Source organism: Taeniopygia guttata, chromosome 7 (assembly GCF_048771995.1).
Source record: "Taeniopygia guttata chromosome 7, bTaeGut7.mat, whole genome shotgun sequence".
In the NCBI taxonomy this organism is placed as follows: domain Eukaryota; kingdom Metazoa; phylum Chordata; class Aves; order Passeriformes; family Estrildidae; genus Taeniopygia; species Taeniopygia guttata.
In genome coordinates, this window is record NC_133032.1 from 10,051,667 (window position 1) to 10,073,711 (window position 22,045).

The 22,045-nt window shown below is 48.0% G+C and overlaps 1 protein-coding gene across 2 annotated transcripts in view; it reads right to left on the reverse strand.

Annotated features, from left to right (window-relative positions):
- MARCHF4 (membrane associated ring-CH-type finger 4) overlaps nt 1–22,045 on the reverse strand; it is a 103,177-nt gene that overhangs the window by 17,679 nt on the left and 63,453 nt on the right. The window contains exons 3-4 of one of the 2 annotated variants that reach the window (XM_032749366.3): nt 18,170–18,331; nt 9,094–9,286 (exon numbers count right to left, since the gene is read on the reverse strand). In XM_032749366.3, coding sequence (XP_032605257.2) covers nt 9,094–9,286; nt 18,170–18,331 — 355 coding nt within the window. The remainder of the gene's footprint in view (nt 1–9,093; nt 9,287–18,169; nt 18,332–22,045) is intronic. The other variant, XM_032749367.3, reaches the window with a different exon arrangement.

Below are 22,045 nucleotides of genomic sequence, written 5' to 3' on the forward strand. Positions count from 1 at the left end.
TTCCCCAGAATGGAAAAACACACGTGTATTTGCAGACAGGTTGAAACGTTACATTTGGAATAAGATTTTTTTAAATGTTGTATTCCAAATTCTGACACTGAATTTGAAATACTCAGCATGAGCAGTCATGTCTAAATGTTAAATCAAAATGCTTTATTCAAGAATGATCAAAACATGACATTTGCTTATTGAAAGTAGAACTAATGCCTCCCTCTCTGCTTTTATTAGCAAATTAAATTCTGTAAGGAAAAATGAGAATAATTTCACAATTTTTTCATTTTCTAAGGGATGCAGGTCCTGTTTGAGCCCAATTCTTCCAGACTATTCCAGTTACCTAAGTGCTTTTTCACTAAGAGAAATAAAAACCAATTAAGAGAGAGACAAAGGTGAGTACAGATCACCTTTGACATCCCCCAGTTTAATGTAGGGCACATGGGCTAAATTAATGGACCTGACATGCCTGTGATGTCAGATGTTGGCATGTGCATTGTGATTGCTTCTACTACTTCACTGGAGTGAGATGTGAGCATCTTTCCCCTCCAATATGCAGGAAGGCATCCCAAGGATGTTAGGCAGAAGGTGTTCATGCTGGAATTGACCAGCCTTTTGTTGGGATAAATGTGTTCCTGGAACACACCATGGTGCAGCCTGTCCTGTGCCGCTTTGTTCTTCACAGCCATGAAAAAAAAAAAAAAAAAAAAAAATCCTTCATTGCAAACCCAGGATTTCTGTGAGATCTCCCAAAGCCTTTCACCTTGGGTGCTGCAGCCTCTCTCTGCTCCCTGATGACGTCCCCACATGTCTCACCCCACCTTCTCCCCTGCAAAGGTCTTCACCTCCCACACAGAAGCACTACTCAAAATTAACAAAGGTGGCAGAAGCCAAGAGGACAACGGTCTGTAATTTCTGATCTGACTAGCCAGGATCTCTAGGAAGGCAAAACATGTTCCTTGCTTCTCTGCATATACAAGGGTCTTCCACCAGAGCTGAAGGCCTTTGTGGCTGCAATATCCAGTTGAGTGAATGGTGATAGAGTCTGAGGGACAGATAAGGGTTTACCTGCACCTATGGGATCTACCAATGCTTAGATCACAAGTATGACAGCAGTGAATGGAGCTGAGCGTGGCTAAACCTGCAGCAAAGGTTTAGAGAGCCTTGGAGAACACAGAAAAGTTCTTCATGTGGCTGTGGCTGAGCAGAGTGAATTGTCCCACCTGGCCTAGTATGGATATTGTGGAAGCAGCTCTGCCATGGGGCACAGGGCTCAGGCTGTGGCTGCCATTTGTGGGTCTTGGTGCAGGAAGAGAAGCACTGCTTCAGGGAGTAACTTTCGGGAAGAACTAGGTTATGCAACTTAGCCCATAGGCCTGTTTGCAATATTCTTCATTACAGCCTGTTGTATCAGGGTTGAAAGATGGCTCTGCTGATAGGCAGCCATCAATAAGCCCCTATGAGGTGATTCCAGAGCTTGATTAATGTGGCTTCATATTAATTTCTTCTTACCTCTGCTTCTGGCTCCCCACTGAGCTGGGGACACACCAAAAGCAGCCTCATCCACTATGCATAGGGGTGACCCCGCCGTGGTCTCATCTTTGACTATGGCAGTGAATTCTCTTGCAGCCTGCCACGGACCACAGCTTCCACCTCCAGGAGTAACGTGTCTGTGGGGTGCAGGCTGTAGTAGGAGGAGCGACAGGACAGAAGGCAGTTGGAAAAACACAGCCTGGCACAGAACTGAGGACTTTTTTCATCCCTTACTAGATAGTACAATTTGTGCAGCTGGCATGGGAGATCCTACCAGCTGCCTACAAAGGAATTTCCTGCCATAGTTAGAGGTTGTGACAGGCAGGCGAGTACTCCTGCCTCTGTCCACATATGGCAACTTAAGCCAGGGACACCAGGCACTTGATTTTGTCAAGGAGTTTAGTGAAGTTTAGGAGTTTAGGAAGGCACCATTCTGACTGTAATGTATCACAATTGAAAGCACAAGATGCAGTTCACAAGGTGAAGGAATTTCTTTTTTTCCCTCAAAAACTGTTAATTATGTTGCCCTCATTAAATGCCAAACACATTGATCCACTGGAGCAGAGAGCCCTTAATGGTTATTCACTATAAATACATCTCTGAAGCCCTGCTGCAACAGTGGGACCCTGCTGGAGATGGATGTGGGGAAGGAGTGTGGAGCTGAACGCATACATATGAAAGCCCAGGTGCTGCTCAGATTGTGCTGGAAGCCAAGTTCCTTCCCTGCAAAGAGGGAGAGGGTTCAGAGCCAGGTCCAAAGTTGTGTCTCTTTGCTCAGCAGTGATGTGCTGCCTCTGTGGAGAGTGGCCAGAGCTGCACTGGAGTCCTGTGGCACACCCTGCAGCCCTGCTCACTGCGGGGAGCACACAATGCACACATGGCAGCTGCCCCTCTGCTCTCTTATGGAACAATCAATGCAACAGTGGATAAAAATAGGTCCCTTCTTTCAGGGGCAGAAGGGTGGCTTGTCTCAATTTTGCTAAGCATCCACTGCTGCTGGCTAACAGCCAAGGAGTCAGTGGTCAGATCAGCTTTGCAGCATTGCTCCTCCTGATGCTGGTCCAGGTACAGGGCCCACAAAGATTGCTATCCAGGAGGGACCCTGCCCAGCTGGATTGAGAGCCTCATAACATGCCCTGTGGGGACTGTTCCTGTCTACACAGCCTCTGAACAGCTGATAGATCAATGATTTGCTCAGTGGTTTTTAAAGCATGCACACTGTGGCTGAATGTGTCCAAACCACAGTTCATGGTGAAGAAAAGGTGACTTTGCTGCCTAGCTTTATCCCAGCTGCCTGCTCTGAAGGTATGACCTGGATCCGGCCACTCCAATTAGCTCCTGATAGCTCCAGTTTACACACAAATTGGGTAAGAAGTGCACAAAGAGCATGGCAAGCAGTGCATCAAGCTGAAAGCCACAGAACACTTCTGTATATTCTCACAGTTCTCTTCCAGGTATGCCAATGCCACACACATTTGCTGTGTGGGCTGCTGTCAGGTCTCTCCTCCAAAGACATTTGCTGAACTTCTCTGCCTTGTGCTCTGCCTTTAGGGTGTCATCAAGCCAACATGTGGGTTTGGCAATTAAAATTGATTCTCTACCACAGTAGTGATTGTTCCAGCTTTGCACCCTGGGGGACTGTGTAGACCTGAATGAAAACATCTGCTTTCCTTTTGAGAATGGGATTGATACAGATGAAGACCAAAACCCTGAAGACAGCTCATTTCTCAGTTTCTTTTTATTTTGTTTTGACTTTGACTCCTAAATCCTTTGAATGCTGAGGGCCCAAGTGACCTGGCTAGATAACACCCCAAGCCTACCTCAGCCCAGTATTTCCTCTAGAAAGCAAAGCTCATTTAAAACAAAACCCCATTAGTCTTGGCAGGAGGCTTGAATTGTCACTGTTTCAAGGAAGCTCCATTAATTACTGTTCCCACTGTACTATGAAAGATCAAATGCTGTGGATCAGTTTTAATTGGCTATTGATTTCTTATGTTATTACCTATGGTTGTGCTGAGATGCTGTCAGACATACTGGATGCTTTTGATTATTCTTTCTGGCAGCTGGGATTAAAAACAGCAGGCAGACATTTCCTGATCTGTAATGGATTTCCATGGTGTGCCAACAAGAATCGTTGGCTGGATGGACGGTCCTGCTCTGCCTATCTTGTGCTGCTGAGCTGCAGTGCTGTTTTGAAGGCAAATACCATCAGGGGCCAGCCAGGGAAAGAGTGGGAAAAACTTCAAAGAGCTCAAGGATTTAGTGCTTGCAGAAGTGCACTGCTGTCAGCAGCAAGGCAAGGTGAGCCAGGGAGCAGGGACTTGGGCACAGACAAAGCAGACGTGCTCATCAGTCAGTGACCCAAGGGGAGGCATATCAGATCACTTTTGCATTGCTGGGGATAAACCCCCATCACACCAAGCTCAGGGACACCCCTGTGTGATCCCAAGCAGGCCAGCACACACACACCATATCATCACAGCCCTGTGCACACAGCCTGCAAATGGCCCTCCTGGGACATGATTCTCCCTCAGAGCCCATCTGGGGTGCCTGAACCTACTCTGTGACATGCTCTTATTAGCTGGCAGAGTTCCTCCTTGTTTAACAGGAGATGCTTTCCTGTCCTCCTGACCCCAAATGTCACCTTACTCTACAAATGTCGACTTCCCCTAATTGCACCTTGACAAAAAGAGAGGCAAACCTCTCCTTTTCTCTCCAAGGACTGTCATTTAATTAACAGGCAGGTATCTCTCAGGATTTACAGGCCAGCTCTAAGCTGCTACTCTCTCCTGTGAAGGCTCATTCCATTTATCTGTGCATTTCGATAACCGCGTTTTTGCTAATCTCTCTCTATGTGAGAGATTTACCTCTTGGATTTACCTCTCGTGGACCATGGAGAGAGCAGTTAATCAAATGAACAGTCCCCATCTCACTTCTCATTCCCTTCCTGGTTCCTGATCTCAGATGTTTGTGTTGTAGATGACTTCACAGCAGAGCAATACCTATGCTCACACCATCACCAGTTTCTACTTTAATCCAACTCTCATATCTGTCCTACAGACGTGACCAGAGATAGCACAGATGGAAGAGAGATCAGAATCACATTGAGGCTGGCTGGATATCAAGAAGCATTTAATTTGTTCCTTCTTCACAAACTGGGAACATCTCTCTGCAACCTGTTCTTGACATATGTTTTCTAACAGGTTCTTAAATAAAATCCAGTACTGGAGGTTCCCACAAATCCCAAGCAATCTTTTCCAGTGCTTCTTGCTCTCCTGTTGGATGTCTGAGAGCAAGGGGGAGAACAGTGTTGAAAGGCCATCTTGCCCAGATGGACATATCTTCTGGTGCTTGGGGCCATACCACCTGTCCCACTGATCATGAGGAGCAGGCTGGTTTTACTTTGGTTGTGTTTTTTGTTTTCATCATGGGTGAAGAGATAGACAATCGTTCCTGACCTTTCCAACTGTTTCTGTGGGGCATTCTAGAACTAGTCCAAAAAAGCCTAGTATATTACTGAAGGTTAGTGACTGAGGGTGCAAATCCAGGCCCCTGGATTTTCTTCCATGGATCAATGGTCTCTGAGTAATCAGACATTTTGAGAGTTTAGCTTGGGAGATGATCTGACCATTTCAGAACAAATGAGGATAACAACAACCCAATTATCTGTGCTCAGGGAGTTATATGTGCAAGGAAACACCCATGCCCTTATCTTTGACTCCACACTGCAAAGATCTGTGCTGCCATGGGATTGTCCATGCAATTTGCCACAGGTATCTCTATCTTGGCAAGTTGCTACCTAAATCCCTTACTGATTTGGTAGAGAGGAGATCACACAAATCATCTGGGCAGTTGCTGACTGCCTGTCTGATGTTAGTCACACCTATGCAGAGTTGGTGACTCTCCAGCTTTGAGACTCCACAGTGCCAGAGGAGGTGTCCTGCTGAGCACCTCCAGGGACAGGGTGTGTAAACTGGCCTCTGGGACAAGAGTCCCTGGCTGCCCAATGGATGTGAGACACCCAAGTGTAACTGAAGTGCAAACTGCCAGGAAATACAGAGGAGTTCTATTTCAGCACATCTGCTCTTCAGTAAGTACCTTGTCTTTCAACCTCTGCTCCTCTGCTAACAAAATAAAAACTTGGGGGTCAAGCTGGAGGAAGAAACAACTGGAATTCATACAATTATGGTAGGACCTATGGTATCACATTCGGTTAGCTAAGGCTGCCCAGCCTGTTACAAAAAAATGTACAGACAGCATTGTACATTAGCTGAACTGAGTGCACCTAATGTCCTGCCCTTTCCCCACGACTGAGCATTTCTTAGTTCCTAAATCTTTCCTACCCACCCACAGGCTAGGTAACAAAAGAGGAAAAGGGCTGTACTGCAGAGGAGGAGACACTGAATTGCACAGACAACACTCCAGTATTTCAAGATCCATTGCCACAGTAATTATCTATGAGAAGTTTTATCCTAAACTGGCAGAAGTAGAATGAAACCCCAGGAAGAAATAACAAGAGACTTTGGGCCATGCTGGCAGTCAGCAGCAGAACTTTCAATCTCCAGAGCTGCCTTTGAGCATTGGTCAAAAGACTCTGCATGAAACAGTAAGGTTTGGAAGAAGGATGAAGAGAGGGAGAAAAGCTGTTCCACAGTGAGGAACTCACTGCAAGCCTTCTAGGGAGACACTGCTGCATCCATCACAGCTGCACAAAGTTATAATGAATGAGGAATTCACCTCAGCTGCAATGTTCATAGAATGGGTTGGGTTGGAAGGGACCTTAAAGATCATCTTGTTCCAATCTGCCTTGGGCAGGGACACCTCCCACTACTTCAGGCTGCTCAGAGCCCTGTCCAGTGTGGCCTTGAACACTTCCAGGGATTGGGCACCCACAACTTCTCTGGGCAACCTGCTCCAGTGCATCACCACGCTCACAGTAAAGTACTTCTTGCTAATATCTAACCCTACTCTCAAATTAAAGCCATAACCCATGTTCCATCACTTCATGCTCTTGCCCTAAGTCCCTCTCCAGCTCTCTTGTAGGCCCCTTGATGTACGGGAAAGCTGTATCCCCAGATCCTTCTCTTCTCCAGGCAGAACAACCCCAACACTCAGCTTGTGTTCATAGGAAAGAATTCCCTGCGGTGAGTCCCTTTCCCTGGCCTGACCTGGCCTTGACTCTCAGTGGGACAGACCAGCCTTTTGGCTAGTGCTAATGCACCCCCTGAAACCTGCAGGGCTGAGGAAAAGTCGCTCAGAAAAGAGAGATGACCACATCAACAGCCAGGGCAGTCACAGCTCCTGCTGGAGATCTCATTTGTCACTGAGTTTGAACTGGGTAGAAGAGGAAGAGGAGGGGAGAAGAATGAACACAAACTCTCAGCTAGTACTGCTCAGAGCTCATTTCCTCTCCACTGCTGAGCTGGCAGCAGCAGCAGCAACAGCTGGGATTTCAAAGAGCAAAAATGCACTATACAATCAAGTTTTACACTGCAGGGTGGCAGGGGCAGAGGCCTGGCAGCATCACTATGTATGAGCTTTTCTACAGGAATGGAGACAGAGCTCACGTGCTCCAGAACATCCCCTCTCCTGGATGAGCATGGGTGGGCTGCCTGGCAGCACGGGCAGACGTGCTGCACACAGCCCAAGTGGAGCCAGCTCTGGGTAGCTGCTGAGGGCTGGGCAAGAGATCCCACGTACAGACATGTTAACTCACTGCATCTGTAATGCTTCCTGCTGGCTTTTGAGTTTGTGGGAAAGCCAGCATGCCTGGCACCCCAGGACTGCCAGCTGTGCAGGGAGGAACATGAGACAAGAGGATGCCTCAAGTCACGACTCTGAAATGTTTCTGGGAATGATGTCTGCTGGTTCTTGGGCTGGAAAAAAAAAAAAAATCAGAGCTCCCAGTTTAGGGAATTTTGCTTAAGATGACATCAGCAGAGGGGCAAATAAATTTATTTTTCCCTCAGAGAAGGTGGAAAAGAGAAATAGAGGCCAAATCCGTAGAAAAAGTAACAAAACCAAACAAGCAAACGAACCTAAAATCTGATCTGTCTGCCCAGTTCCCCTTCAGTTTAAGGCTGGCATGGTTCGTTCTCTGCTATGTAGGAAGATTTACCCCCTATTATCAGATGAGCTAGTCAGCCCCCCTCAGCTCTTGAAGCTATATCAAAGCCAGTTAATCATGTTACTGATGTCCGCCCAGCTCAGAACTCTCCACTTCTGTCCCCCGCCAACAAGGTGACACGTGCACACCACACATGCATAGGGAAAATTTTTTCCACTTTCAATTCCACCAGCAAGAGGACATTGCCTATTGTGCCTACTGTGCCAACATATGGGTGCTGCCCATCTCTCTTTAACCCCCTTTGGCACACTTTGTTCCTGGAGAAATGTGGTAGAAGGACCAGGATGATCTCTACAGGCCAAGCTCACATCTCATTGCTAGCACAGTGGTGGCAACAGTGGGAGGAACTGGTCTTGGCAGGCCCAAGTCCTGTGCTGGAAGGCTGCTGAGGCCAAGAGCCACTTGAACCTGGATACCAGAGTGTGCAGTCAAGAATTCTGTGCCTGCCACTGGGTCTGTTTTACTCTGCACCCAAATTCCACCAGTTGCTGCTCTGTCCTGCTTCTCCTGAGGGCTGGAATGGGGGCTGTTTTTCCCTCTGGAAGGGCCCTATCCACACATGCACATATCCACCAAGTCAAGATGACTGCCTTTTCCCACTGAGTTTGGGAAGGCTTCTTCTAACTTCATAACAGTGATGCCAGGACCCAGACACAAAGAGCTCTCTGGTTCCCTTTTTGCTTCCTGTCAGAGTCACTTGAACTGACAAGTTATCCTGTGGCCTGTGCTTGGGTGGACTCAGGGGCACATTTGGAGGTGGCCAGTGCTCACCAGAGTGTTTCAGGAGCTGCTGCAGGTATTGGCAGCAATGTCCCTCCATCCTGCAGACCTGCACTCATCTCAGGGAGACTCTCCTGGGGCCAGGATGACAGCAGCTGCTGTGCCCTCCAGGCTTGTGCAGTGTGAGGCAGCTGCATCCTCAAAGAGCTGCTCTCTAACAGCAATCTGAAAAGGACCCCAAGCTGGCCTGTGACCTCGTTTGGACTTGCAGCTCCAAGGTGGCCCAAAGAAGGGGAAACCACTCTTGCCTGGCAGAGAGACTGGGCTGGAGAGCCAAGGAGCTGTGTGTGGAGAGACCCTGCCACACCTGCTGTGGGGCAGTCCCTAAATTAGCTATTCCAGGAGGAAAGGACTTTCTCTAAAACCTTAGACTCCCCAGCCTCCCCAGACCTCCCTACCCACTTCTTTCTCTGAAGAAACATCTGTTTCTCTCTGGAGTTTTTGCAGGTCCCTCTGCCACCCCGCCAAGGAAACACTCTGGGGCCACCCAGATGAGCTGAGAGAACAGTGAAAAATGGGCCATAAAAGCAAAGAGGAGGAAAAGCTATGGGCACTCAATCCAAGCCAACCTCTATGGGCTGGCTCTCCACGCCATGTCCTGCTCCTCTGCACTGGTGACTGAGTGGGTGGCCGTGGCCGCGGTGTGAGATACGATCACCCACCTATACAGACAATGTCCATGAAGCCGTACATTCCATAGCAGATCTGGAAGAGCAGGTCCTGGCGCTGCCACTTGGCTGAAGGACTGAAGGTCGACCAGATGAGCCACGAGATACTGGCGATGAGGAAGAGGGAACCCAGGATGGCTGCTGCTATCTGAACCTTCTCAATGACTGTCAGAGAGATGGCCTGCCACTGTACAGGGAGGGGACAAGAGGGAGGGAGGAAGCACAAAAAAGAGATTAGTTACTTGGAGCACATCACTGTTTTACACCATTGTGGTGGCTTTGGAGATCTCCAAGAGCACCTATGGGAATAGGTGCTTTTACCCCATCCAGATCTGGGATGGAGTGTGGCAGTTGTTCAATAGAGCATGGCCTTGGGTTTCTTGGCAGGACTGCTGAAGAGGCAATGGAGAGGAATCCTGCATCGCACCAGGAAAGCACAGCGACCTGAGTGAGGCAGGGTGGATGAAAGCAAGACACCAAAAATAACACACCCATGACAGTAGATCTGCAATGGCCATCACAAACCATAAAGTTCAGTTGCTCCCTCAAATAGAGGCCAGGCAACGTCTTCATCCAGGGCATCCCAGTACCAAAAGAGTAAGTATCTCAAAAAACCAAGCTGTCTTTTGAAGGCCTCATATGAACTGGCTCTGTGCCACTTTGTGAGATCTGACATGATCACAGCCCTAGGTAGAATCTCACAGTGGCAATGCACATCCCACAGAACGTGCTACAAACAACACAAGTTGTTGTGGTTAGGACACTCTGCCTTTAAATGATGACATGTTCAGGCTGAGTTCCAAAGTAAACGTCAATGCTTCTTCCTCAGAAAAAGAAAAATATAGAAAGAACTCCTCCAAATCCATTCACTTTGTCAAATAGCTTTGTAAAAGCTACGTTATAAATATCCTAAACCCAGACTCCTCTCTGTCATCCAGCATAAAACCTCCCCACTCAGATTTACACTGCTGAGAAAACTGTCCTATAAAACCAAGAGCAGAAATTGGAGTCTTTAACAAGACTTGGAGACATGGTCCATAGCATCTTCTGCAAATCAAAAATTAAATCTGTAAATAGGCTGAGAAGAGACAGTTTCTCCTGGCATCAAAGTATATAGGCCACCTCTAGCTGTGAGATACATGCCCTTGAAATCACAGTGGGACTGGCAGGAGGATAAACAAAGATGGACTTCAACCTCCTCCAGGTACAGAGGATTCAGAGGAGTTGAAAATCTTTAGCCTAGATTCAGCCCAAATTCAGTTTCCCTGTGAAGTGACAGTCTTGTGAGATCTCAGTGCCCTGCATGTTGGTCAAACATATCCTAGGACAGCCGGATCACCCAGCAAGCCTTGTCCCATTTTTCTGCAGTGCAAGAAGGGAGTTCAAGTACTGGATACCTCTTTAATGCTCAGGCCAGGCAGGAATTAGCAATGTTTTATGCAAGGACTTTTGAACCCTGACTGAAGGGCAAGAAGGACAAGAAGTGACTTGTGCTTGTACAGGTGTGCATGGCACCACTACCAGTCCAATGACCAAATCCCTGAACCGAATGCACGTCCCTGAAAAGGGCTGCACTTGGAGAGGGACAAACGAGCTTCAGCTGGAGGCTGAGGTCTGCGGGTAGCAACTGGAGATGATTTCTCTGCCTCTGCCAGCCTTGCTCCTTGGCTTACATCCTGCAAGGGCAGACAGCCCTCAAATTTTCTACCATGGATGTGCAGCACCAGCGAGGTGGGTGGTACCAGCTTTTTTGGTAGTTGGCCACAGAAATGGCCACAGAGCTGCTGAGCAGAGAGAGAGCTCACTGACTGAGCTTGTTCCCCACTGACTGAGCTTGTTCTCTACTGAAGCAAGACTGGGCTCAGCTAAACCCAGTCTCTTCCCTGGGCCCAGCTACTCCAGCAGCTGACCCAGCCAAAGGCAAACACAGCACTAGGGACACTCAGGAATCTTTTCAACAGCCCATTACCACTCTGCCACAGCCCAGCCTGCTCCATGCCTCCACCAAATCCATCTAGTCCCTTTGTGCCACTGAGAAGGTCTCACAGTGAGCAGCCTGGAAGTCCCAGTGCTGCAGGGGTGCTGCAGTCCACAGGAGAGGTGCAATGGTGCAACTCCTCTCCTGACATCAGGCAGAGCAAAGGACACCCAGCACTCATCACATATCTGGCTTCTGAGGGTGGGATAAGCAGCTCTGCCATCCTCCCATCAGCTCCTCAGCTTTGTTCTCAACAGTATCATAAGCCAATGAAGGACAAATCTGCAAGCAATGCTGTTAGCCCAGAGCTCCAGGACTAAATTCATGTGGTGGGCAGGGCAGGGATTTGGGCTATGTGCGTGGGGTTGCAGTTTTACCCCTGCAACTTTCCCCAGACCTCATCTCCCCTTCCATGGCCTGTGGCTCAGGGGGAATGAGAGTGCAGAGAGCACAGCCTGGTGCTGCGTGCGAAGGTTTTACTGCAGGCCCCTCACACTGACCCGTGTGTGCCTGTGCCAGCCAAATCATTCTGCATCATTTCTTTCTCTTGAGGAGGTAATGGACTGGCTCCTCACCATCTGCCTGGCAAACTGTAAGGCCTCTGGTAGCAACAGGTCCTTCCAAGGTAGCAATGAGAGGCAGAGGGAAGAGAAGAAGGAGGTTTTTTCTACAACTAGAAGCCATGTACAACCAACACCATGGCTTTGCAGAGACAGGGAGGCTAAAGTGCAGCACTAAAATACACTGTCAAAGGGGATGGGGCTCAGAGAACAGAAGAGTTACACATGAGTGCAAAACCCCAAACCCTGCTCGCCTTGGCTGGGAACAGGGAGGCTGAAACACTGGCAGGGACAGTGCCTGACACTGCTCAGCTGGCAGCGGCTGCTGGATAGTTCACTGTGGTGATAATGAAGACCCTGGAGTCTGACAGCTGTGCCAGGGGGTAGGAGGTTCTCCCCCTGCATCTGGCACTAAGTGACAATGACACACACAGCAGCAATCCTGACTCTATTCAGAAGGTGGCACTGGGGTGTGATTACCCTCTGGCAAGGAAGTGAATGGGTCAAAGCTGAACATTGGGGAAAACAGCCAGCATGCAGAAGAATTTAATATTTTCCAGTAGAAAAAAAAAAAAAAAGAAGTAATAAATGTTGTATTTTCTCTCTGGCAACCCTGAGAACTGCAATTTAGTGTCCCAGATCTAGCTTGAGCCACTAATAACTAGAGTCATTATTTTTCATCTTTTAATTCCATCTCAGCATATGAGATATAAGATCTTAGCATGAGACAGAAGATAGAGCCTGATACCTCCATGAGTGCTCAGACAGAAAGGTCCAAGAACTGTTCAGAGGTGGAATGTGCTGATGAATTTCAGCTGCGGGAGCTGGGCTTGCTGTGTCCCTGCACTGGTAGCCTTAGGAGCTCACCTCAATCACAGCACCGTGTCTTTCAGATTTCATAACAGCCCTTAGAGAATCACCCCTTTTCCCAAGCCCTCTCCACCCTCATTATGGCCAGCAGACCAAGGACTGGGCGAGTGACCCTATCATCCTTGGGTCACCACTAGAGCTGCACAGCAACTCTGGAGTCCCTCTACTGGCATATCTGAAACCCCCACAGCTCTTTGTCTGAATGCCTGGCAGCAGACATAGCTCCCTCCCTCCAAATCTCCAGCTCAAATGTTCAAGATCTAGCAAGATCACAGTGTCAAGCAATCCAACCTTGTGGGGGAGACCTAAAGCTGAGTCCTTCTCCCCTCAGCTGATAACAACTCGAGCTCCTGACAGCCACTGAGCTGCACTAAAGTGCCCCTTTAACAACGCAGCTCACACAGGCTGTCAGTCAGGGACATGACCTTTAGGCAGGTAGAAAGCTCTACAGATGCTCTGCCAATGCTGAACAGGGCAAAACTAAGGACTTGGTGGTACCAAAAGGCTTTAAAGGCTCCTACAGGATAACAGGATCAGCTTTGTGAACTCCAGACTTACAATGGCTTCAGAACATGCCCAAGCAGTTCTCTGTGATGGTCTGCCACCTGCACTGGAAAAGTGCTCCAACCCTCCAAACCATTCTGGAGAAGCTGTCTGGAGCTGTCTGTCTGTCCTCTGCTACCGCCGCTTGGGTCAAGTGTTTTGGCACACCACCCATGTCTGCAGGTACAAAACAGCACTCTGTCTCAGACCGGTTTCCCCAAGTTTCCCCATTTTGCTTAAATCACAAAGCTCTGCAACCCAGATGCCTCAGAAAGGGCTTCTTAGGACCTCAGGTCTGACATTTGTGATGACTTTAGTCAGGGTCCAAGCTGGTATTGGTGCCCTCGAGTCGTGTCACTTGTTCTCCTGCACTGTTTCACAACCTGCAAGTTGTACTTGACACAAAGCTGTTTCCCTGCTTGCTCCAGTGCTTCTGCTTAGAGGTTTGTAAGAGAAAATCTGCTAATGTAACACAGATGAATAATGTCATTACTATAGTATTTAATACCTGATCTGTATTTCCCTTTCTTTGGCACTTGCAGTCTACAAAGGTTCCCAAGCACCAGCACAAACATATCCAAGGCAGATACTGCCTGAAGAATGTGTCTGTGTCTTACTGCAGCAGCTTGCAAAGAAGTCTCGTTTGCTGGAGAAGCCTTCCTGCACTCCCCTGAGATCTCCTCCATGCCTGCCTCAGGCAGTTCAGTTTATTTTTATTGCTGTATCTGACACGTCCCCTTAATACACATCATTAATATCCTGAGCTGTGCTAGTAAGCAATTTAATTCTCACACCCAGGGTCACAAGCAAGAGGAGGTTTTTCCTAGAAGGTTGGAGAGGATCATTTGCAGCTTAGGTGTGGTTCTCCCCTTGCTGCTGTCCCAAGACCCTGGCCATCAATTATCTTCTGGAGGATGGCTTTTTTTATATAAATCTGCCAAGCAAAATTAAGCCTCTGCTGTGACATGGCTTCCCTGCTGCACACTTACAGATGCTGTGGTTTATTCAGATACTAGAAAAGCAGGAGGGAGGGCCCAGTAGGGCCATGTAATGGAAAGGTGCAATGATGAAAACGCCCCTCCATGTGCCACAGCATCTGGTAAGACTCAGGCTACAGCATCGGCATCCTGGAGAATTCCTGTTATAACACACAGGCCCTGAAATCTCTCTTGCAGTGACTGCACCCATTGCTTGTAGGCTGCAGCTGGAGCTCAGCAGGGACCAGCAAAGCTCATGCTCAACACAACTGATTCAGCAGGCTGGGACAACCAGGAGACATCAGTAAACTTGCCTCAAGCTTTTCAGCTCAGGATCTCAGGCTGAAGTTCAAACACCCTGTGAGATCAGCTGTTCTTGCAGTTGTGAGTGTCATGATGAAGAGGCCATGTAAGAGCACCCATCAGCTCCTAACAGATCATCACCATGGACAAAATGGAGCCAGAGGAGAACAGAGACCAGATCCCAACCCCAGCAGTGGAGCTGAAACAGCCTGCAATGCAGGAAGAGTTGGAGATAACAACTGTAAATCAGAGCTGAACTCATCAAGACTGCAGATAGTTGTTGGGAAGGTTGGTTCAAACAGATTTTCTCTTTGCTAAAATCAGAGCATCAGAGTGGATGTGGTTCAGGACTGACTACAAAGGACGTGTATAGATTAAATACACTTCAGAGGCCCATCAAGGCAGATACCTACTCCACTATGTATCAGCACCAGGGTGCAGGCAGTACTCTCACATGCTTCTAACCCCTTGTGCCTTCAGGGGGTTAGAAATCATGGGCTTTACACAAGTATTACAAAGGAGGGAAGCATTTAAAGCCTCCAAGCCCATGACTCCTGTCTCGGTGACTGGCAAACTGGAGAGAAGGAGAATGGATGGATGAATGGATGGATGGATGGATGGATGGATGGATGGATGGATGGATGGATGGATGGATGGACAAAAGCTCTGGATTTCCTGGTTGTTCACAGCTGATGGAATATTTTTGCTCAGTTGCTGGCCAACTGCTGCTTGGCAGGACACTTGCTATGTTGTCCAACAACTTTAATCCCCCAATCTCAGCAGGTTAGCAATATTGCTGCTTTAAGGCCTTTGCTCTTAAATGCCTGCAATCCAGGGAGCAGGGAGTGGGGTGGGTTAATTTACAGAGATTAATTCTGCCAAAACAGAAGACTAAAGGTCTCTCTCTGGTATGAAACATCGCAATAGCCTGGAGGCTGGAAGGAGCCTGTGTTAATTATGCATGAACCCGTCTGCAACTTCTCTGCCCACACCATGAGTCTCCAGACACATCTGGCCCATGTTGTGCTTCTAAGCACTCCAAAAAATGTGCAGCAGATGTCAAAATGGGCAGACAAACATGCAGGTCCCAGGGAACATGTGGGTGTTGGATGTGCTGCTCTGCTCAAACCAACTGGACATGCTTCAGGGAGCCCGGGGTCTGCCAGCTGCCTGGACTTGGCTTCCCAGCAGTCTATCAGATACAGGACACAGGAGAGAGGCAGGACATGTTGCTGGTTAGAATCTAGCCAGGCTCAGAGCATCACCCAAATATGTTATATTGGACAAGGACATGAAGCTTGTATGATCCTTGCCTGTATTATGGCTGGTCTGGAAAAAACAGATGACCACTGCATGACCAATGCATGACTATGGCATTTGCCCTCTGAAAACTGTGCTTGAGAAATTCAGAGATTTCTTGTCAGGATAAAGCTGAGCCCAAGTTCCAGCAGACCCTGAGAAGAAAGGTCAGGGAATTTGATATACACTTGTATGTCCAGCTGGCCCATGTTATCTCCACATGTGGGGTGCAGACCAAGCAGAAAGGATGCTCCTCCCACCTATACATGCTGTGACTTTTTATGGGATACAGTGTTGGGGCATCATAACTCCTGTATCTTCTCTGCCCCCTTTTCTCAGCATCTTACCAGACGGTGAGAGCTACTGAGAAATGAGGCATTCATAGTAATGGGTTACAGGGGGTCTAAGCCCTTAGTACTGGTAGGAAGTCCTGGCCTGGTGCATCAGTCACATCCCACAGGATTGTGCATATTAATGCCAGTGTAGCATCTGCTTCCCAGCAGTGCCTTTGTGCTGGCACCAGACAGGACACCCGGGCACGCAGCTGTAGCTCTACACACTGCATTTATTCCAGGCCAAGTGGCTTTTCACTCCAGTTACTTCTTCCCATCCTCCAGATTTCCCAGTGCTTCTGTGAGAAGTGCTGTGAAGTCTAAGCCAGCGAAGGCTCCCAGCCCCAGATCTGCACAGTCCTCTGGGACTCTTGCTCCTGGAGATGAGCTCTCTAACTCAGCTGTTTTTGCCACTCAGTTTTTGTGTGCATGGCAAAGACTATCAGATCAGGCCACTTTCTGACATGGGAGCCCAGAGAGAGAGAAGCTTTGCACAGGCTCTGAAATTTGTGTGTGTGAGGTGGGAGCTGGTCCATGAGCAGCTCTAACAAATTTTAGCTGAGTGATGAACACGAAGAAAATCATTGACCCATTGCCCTGAGCCACCTGAAAGTGCAGAGCATTTGGAAGTCATTCACTAAAGGCAGTTCTGACACAAAGGCTCACAAATTTGTACTCACAAACCTTCAGTGCTGCTCAGCATTGCATCCCCAATCTGAGACACAGGAAGCGTTAGGGCACTCATGGAGCAGCTTTCCAGAAATAAACAAAAGCTGCTTTGTCCACATCTCCCCTCCTGTGTTTCAATCTGCTCTGAGTTGCTAGAGCCAAGAAATTAAAACATTCTGGGTCTGAGGCTTGGGATGAAACTACTGATGTGACCAGCCCATGGCTCATGGGAAATTGAATCAGAAGCTGTAGGGACTCTCAGAGAGCAGGCAGGTTTTTCCTTTTCCTCAGCAAAGTTTCCTCATGATGTCCCCCCAGTTTCACTACTTAATTTAAGTCTGGAGTCCTAATAGGTTGTCCCTTTTTCCTCACTGTGGTAAGTGCCCTGAGGCCTAGAAGAAACCACACAGAGATCACAGAGAAGGAGAAAGGAGAGGAGTTTGCATTCCCCACTCCCCTGTACAACTGGGCACCACTATCACCAGCACTGTCCTTGCCTCCTGGTAGAGAGTGACCCACAGAGGGCCAGGCACTGGACAGACCAAAATCCTGACAGACATGACCCTGGTCTCTAAACCACTGTAATGCCTCTCCAGTCCAGATGATGCTGATTAAGCAGAGGTGCCTGGATGTAATATGCTTCCTTACAGCTGAGGCACTAAAGATACTCAGCAAAGGCATGCAGCAATTAATGCATCTTCAGGCATTGCCCCTGCAATACATCAATAGCTATTAAGGATAATTTATCCCATTTTTAATAGTCACACGTTTCCTCATTCTGAATCCTGATTTTAAATCACCAGTCTGTACTGCGACTTACTCAACTACAACACTTTTCAGATAAGAAAGAACGTGGGTCCTTGGATGACTTTCACACACACATCAAGATGTGCTTTACCTGTTGTGTGCACGTCTGCAAAAGCCCATCAAGAATCAGGCTTGAAGAGACCAGAGTATCAGAGTCAACACTTCCTGTGCCACGCCATGATTGTGTGAGAGTAGTAAAGTGAAAAAGGGAGTGAGATCAGAGAGGAGAGCTCTAAGAACCCTCCATCTGCCTCCACCATCCCTCACGCCAACACAGCAGAGTCTCAGCAGGAGGAGATCAGGATTAATGGCACAGCTATAAACACATGGAGTCTCGACTGCTCAGTCACAGACTGTGTGCTCTGCTGCAGTAAATCCCACAATGGTGCAGTGCTTGCCTGGCCCTGGAGACAGGCACACCTGGGCTCTCCAGTAGATGAACACATTTGAATGGCTGTGAGATGTTACAGCACTATTGTGGAATCTTCAACAGGAGGCAAGTGAATATAGGAATTGCCAAGGACAGAAAGAGCAGACTCCTGAGGGATGCTCCCAGAACCACTGAGCAGAACACGAGGCCTCTTTGGACCAGCCCCTGGCAATCCTTTCTAAGTGTCTCAGACATATGAATCCCTGTGCACAGGGAAGGAACACACACAGGGGCAAAATCCACTTGCTCCCAGAAACAAAAATTGAAACAAGAATAAATAGACTTTGAAATGTCTCTAGTACCTTTACCTGCAGAGGGTTCTTTGTGCTTATGGCAATGACGTGATACTTGTAGTAACACAGCTCACAGCTCCAGCAGCCTCTCTCACTAATCCATTTGATCAGACATGGCTGGTGCGTGCACTTCACAGATCCATCGCATCGACACGGGCTCAGCAACTCCCCCTGAAAGAGACAGACAGCATCAGCCAGGCTTCCCTCCTTCCACAGCATGGCACAGCATGGCACATGTGGCACAGCATGGCAGAAGCTGCCTTATCCACCATTTGAACTTTCTTCCTTTTTTACCTGGTTTGGCTTAGGCAATCATGCTGCTTCCATCCCTTTTCCCTCTAATAATGCTTGATACGAACTGAGACTGCCAGAGATGTAATGGTCTCAAATACTGGGGTCTTACATACCTTGTCACCACTAAAGGAAAAGCTAGATGAGCACAACTCTTACCACTCCAGAGGACTCACACTGACCCCAACCAGGGGACACACCTCTGTTGGCAACCAGATGCCACTGGTTCGTCGCTCAGGGCTTTGTCTCTCTGCTACCTGTTTTAGAAACTGAGGTTGGTGGTGGTGATAAGTTGTGAGATAGCCTCTGCTGCATGTGTCCTGCTCAGCCCAGGCACGCAAAACATCCTCAGATTTCTCTCCCACACCGTCCACCATCCCAGACAGTCATATTGGTGAACTACAGGGCTGGCTATTTGCATCCTAGAAGCAAGCAAGATGGAGAACAAATTGTGTTCTGGCTTGTAACCCAGAGAGTTATGAGTGGTGGCAGAAACACTGAACCTCCTGGCTCATTCCCTTGTTTCTGGTGCAGCTTTTAACAGGGTATCCACAAAACCCCCACATTATTCTGATCTATCCGCTATCATCCTGTTCACCGTGAGACTAAATTCCTCTGTGCACACAAGCTCAGGAGCCTTTTACAGTTTGCCATCGCATATTTAGGTTAGGAGAGAGCCATTACATTTAACTCCTCACTGTTAAGTGTTTAAAAGCCATAGCATAGATTCCAGTAGTCTCTTTAGCTGTGCTCCAAGATTAAAAAGCTTTTAAAGGCAGAATATCTATGGGACAGGGAAGGTTGGATCGTACTTTCAGTATCAGGGAGAAGATATTTGCTCTTACAGCCCAGCCCAGCCTCATCACTAGCCTGATGGAGCACCAGGACAACAGACCCTGGCACTGGACACTGCTGGATATGGTAAAAGACATCCATTCCAACTGCCTCGGGTTATGAACCTGCTCTTGCTAACCCTGGTGGGAAACTGTCTCAGCTTCTAGGTCACTACATCAGGTCTCAGGACCTGACGAACTGGGGACCACATTGGGCAAGAGTGATACTTCTTTTTACAAAACCTAATGTAAACCTGTTAATAGTTTCATTTGTTTTAGCTAGGTCACCTAAAAATGTCATCTTTCATGAAGTTTTAGCAAAACTGTAAATAACTGTTTATGTTACAAATGCAACCTTGGCTCTACTTGTTACTGGTTTTCATCACATGTTGGAGGGGATACAGAGGGAGAGGGGATACAGAGGGAGAGGGGGAGCAAGGAGAGTTGTAGGGTCCATGAACCTTTTCCACCTGGCAAGGGGTGACATGACAAACCAGAAGAAGGGAAGCAGGGAAGGATTAGATGAGAGAAGGTGCTCATGGGAATGAGCATTGACATTTGGCACTCGACCTCCCCACATGGGGTCCAATTTGAGGAGCTCAGGTTTGGCTGTGCATGTCTCTGCCCTTAGCTGAGACTGGGGTGGGACACTGCCAGTGGGATTAGGGGTAGGACATTGCCAGTGTGATTAGGAGCCCAGATGAGCAGGTACTGCCAGACAGGACGCAAAAGAGGAGGGACCAGAACTTGGCACAACTGCTTTGCTTACTCACTCACCAAACTTCTTCCACACCAAGAGCCAGCCTGGTACGAGGACCACTGCTCTGTGCCTCTGGTCTGCCCTTCTCATCTCAGTCCCTTATTTTGTCAACAGCTTTGCTCCTCAGCACACAAGTGCAGCCCCAGCTGCAAAGAGGTCATGCAGAATCCTCCCAGATCTGCAGCATCCCTGCCTTTCCACCTCACTGCACACCAGGGTCTCTTGCAGGGCTCAAAATAGTGAGTGCAGGACCTGGGCTTTGTCTAACGAGCAGCTGGAGGCATCAATGATGAGGGATCAGGAATGGAGCAGAATGGAGCAGGAACAAAGAGCAACAAGGGGAAAAGCTGAAGCTACAGCCTGGACTCATGTTGGCTTCTGGGGCTCTGTAATAAATGAGTCTATGAAATCGGAGCTTCTCTCTTCAGAGCCAAGAGATGTTCACAGATGTCCTACAGCACCATGGGGACCCAGTCTCCCTCCCTGTGATGCTCAAACACACAGTCCTGCCAGCTCCTACAACCTCAGGATTCAACTGTGGAGATGAATCCCCCAGTAACTTGATTTTAGCAAATCTAGCAAAAACTCAATTTATCACATTTTCTACAGCCATCTGAAATATTACATCCTTGTACGTGGCACACATCTATTTTTGCATACTGTGAGGCCCAATTCTATCCACAGCAGGCATTTGTAAAACACTGCCACATGCACACACGTTCACATGCATTCCTATACCAGAAGAAAAACAAACACTGGGGCATATTGAAGGAATAAATCCTTTGTACAGCAAAGGAGAAGGAGTCTCATTGCCAGCTGTACAGAGAGCTCAGGAACAGACCATTCATTGGCTGCGATACACAGGAAGGTTTTGCTGTACAGAGTCCTCTGCTGTTAAAAGCTACAGGAACACAAAAGCAAACCCAAAGGGAGACACAAATCACAACAATTAGAGATGGAAATTAAATCCCTAAGACCCATTTTTTCAGGTTTGTAGAAGATGGGTCTGCACAACATATTCCCCAGTGCTGAAATAGCAAATCCCTTTGGGGACTGCTCTCCAAAAACCCTTGGAAGGGTCTATTTTCTGACTTCACAACATTTATTTTTGCAACTTCCCATTGTACAGTTATATCCCATCACTGGGATGAGCCTAAGCAACATTTTCCCTTTGTCAGTAACTAGTGGAGAAATGCTCCCCAACTGCAAGCTTCATCCTTTCCTCCTCAGTTTGCTCACTACCATCTTGTTTTTCTGAAACACTGAAGAGTGCTTTGGAGTAAGGGTACCTGCCTTTTTTTTTTTTTTTTTTTTTTTTTTTTTTTCTCTCTATTATCCAAGTCTAAATTAGAAAAAAACAGAGTTTACAAGAAGGGAAAGGTGCTCTGGCTCAGCCACAATCATTTCAACATATGCATGAAATGCTCTTCCCTACTTCTGGAAAGAGTAATATACTCATCAATTATATACAAAATATTCTTCCCTATTTCTCACTATGATGGGAGCTTGTCTCAAGAAGCAGCAAGGCCAAGGCCAGGCTGAACTGGCTTTACCCTGAGGAGGACAATACTGCTGGAGATGCAGTAGTGCAGCTCTGCTCCAGCTCTGTCCTTTCTGTCTGAATTCCCAATCTGTACCCGCTGCAATACGTCAAAGTGGTTAATGATTATCTGGCCCCTGCTATTTAAAGCCTACTGGCAGGAGTGCTGAGAAAGGATGGGGGAAAAAAATTATTGCTGGTGCGTGCTTGTGGCGCTCAGTATATCCAGGGAGAAAATAACCACGTCAGGAGCAGCGTCACCCCTGTTGAGCGGTGGTGGCAGAGTTTTGCTTGGCTTTTATCTGTCATTTATCAGTGCTGGGAGCCCATCCGCACATCCACAGCTGCAGCTGCTCCCCCACCAGCCGGCAGATATGGGATGTGTTTCCCTGGCCTGTTCTTTTAACTGCAAATTAGGTACAGCAAATTTGCCCACCCAGTCTCCTTCAAACAGGGCAGGG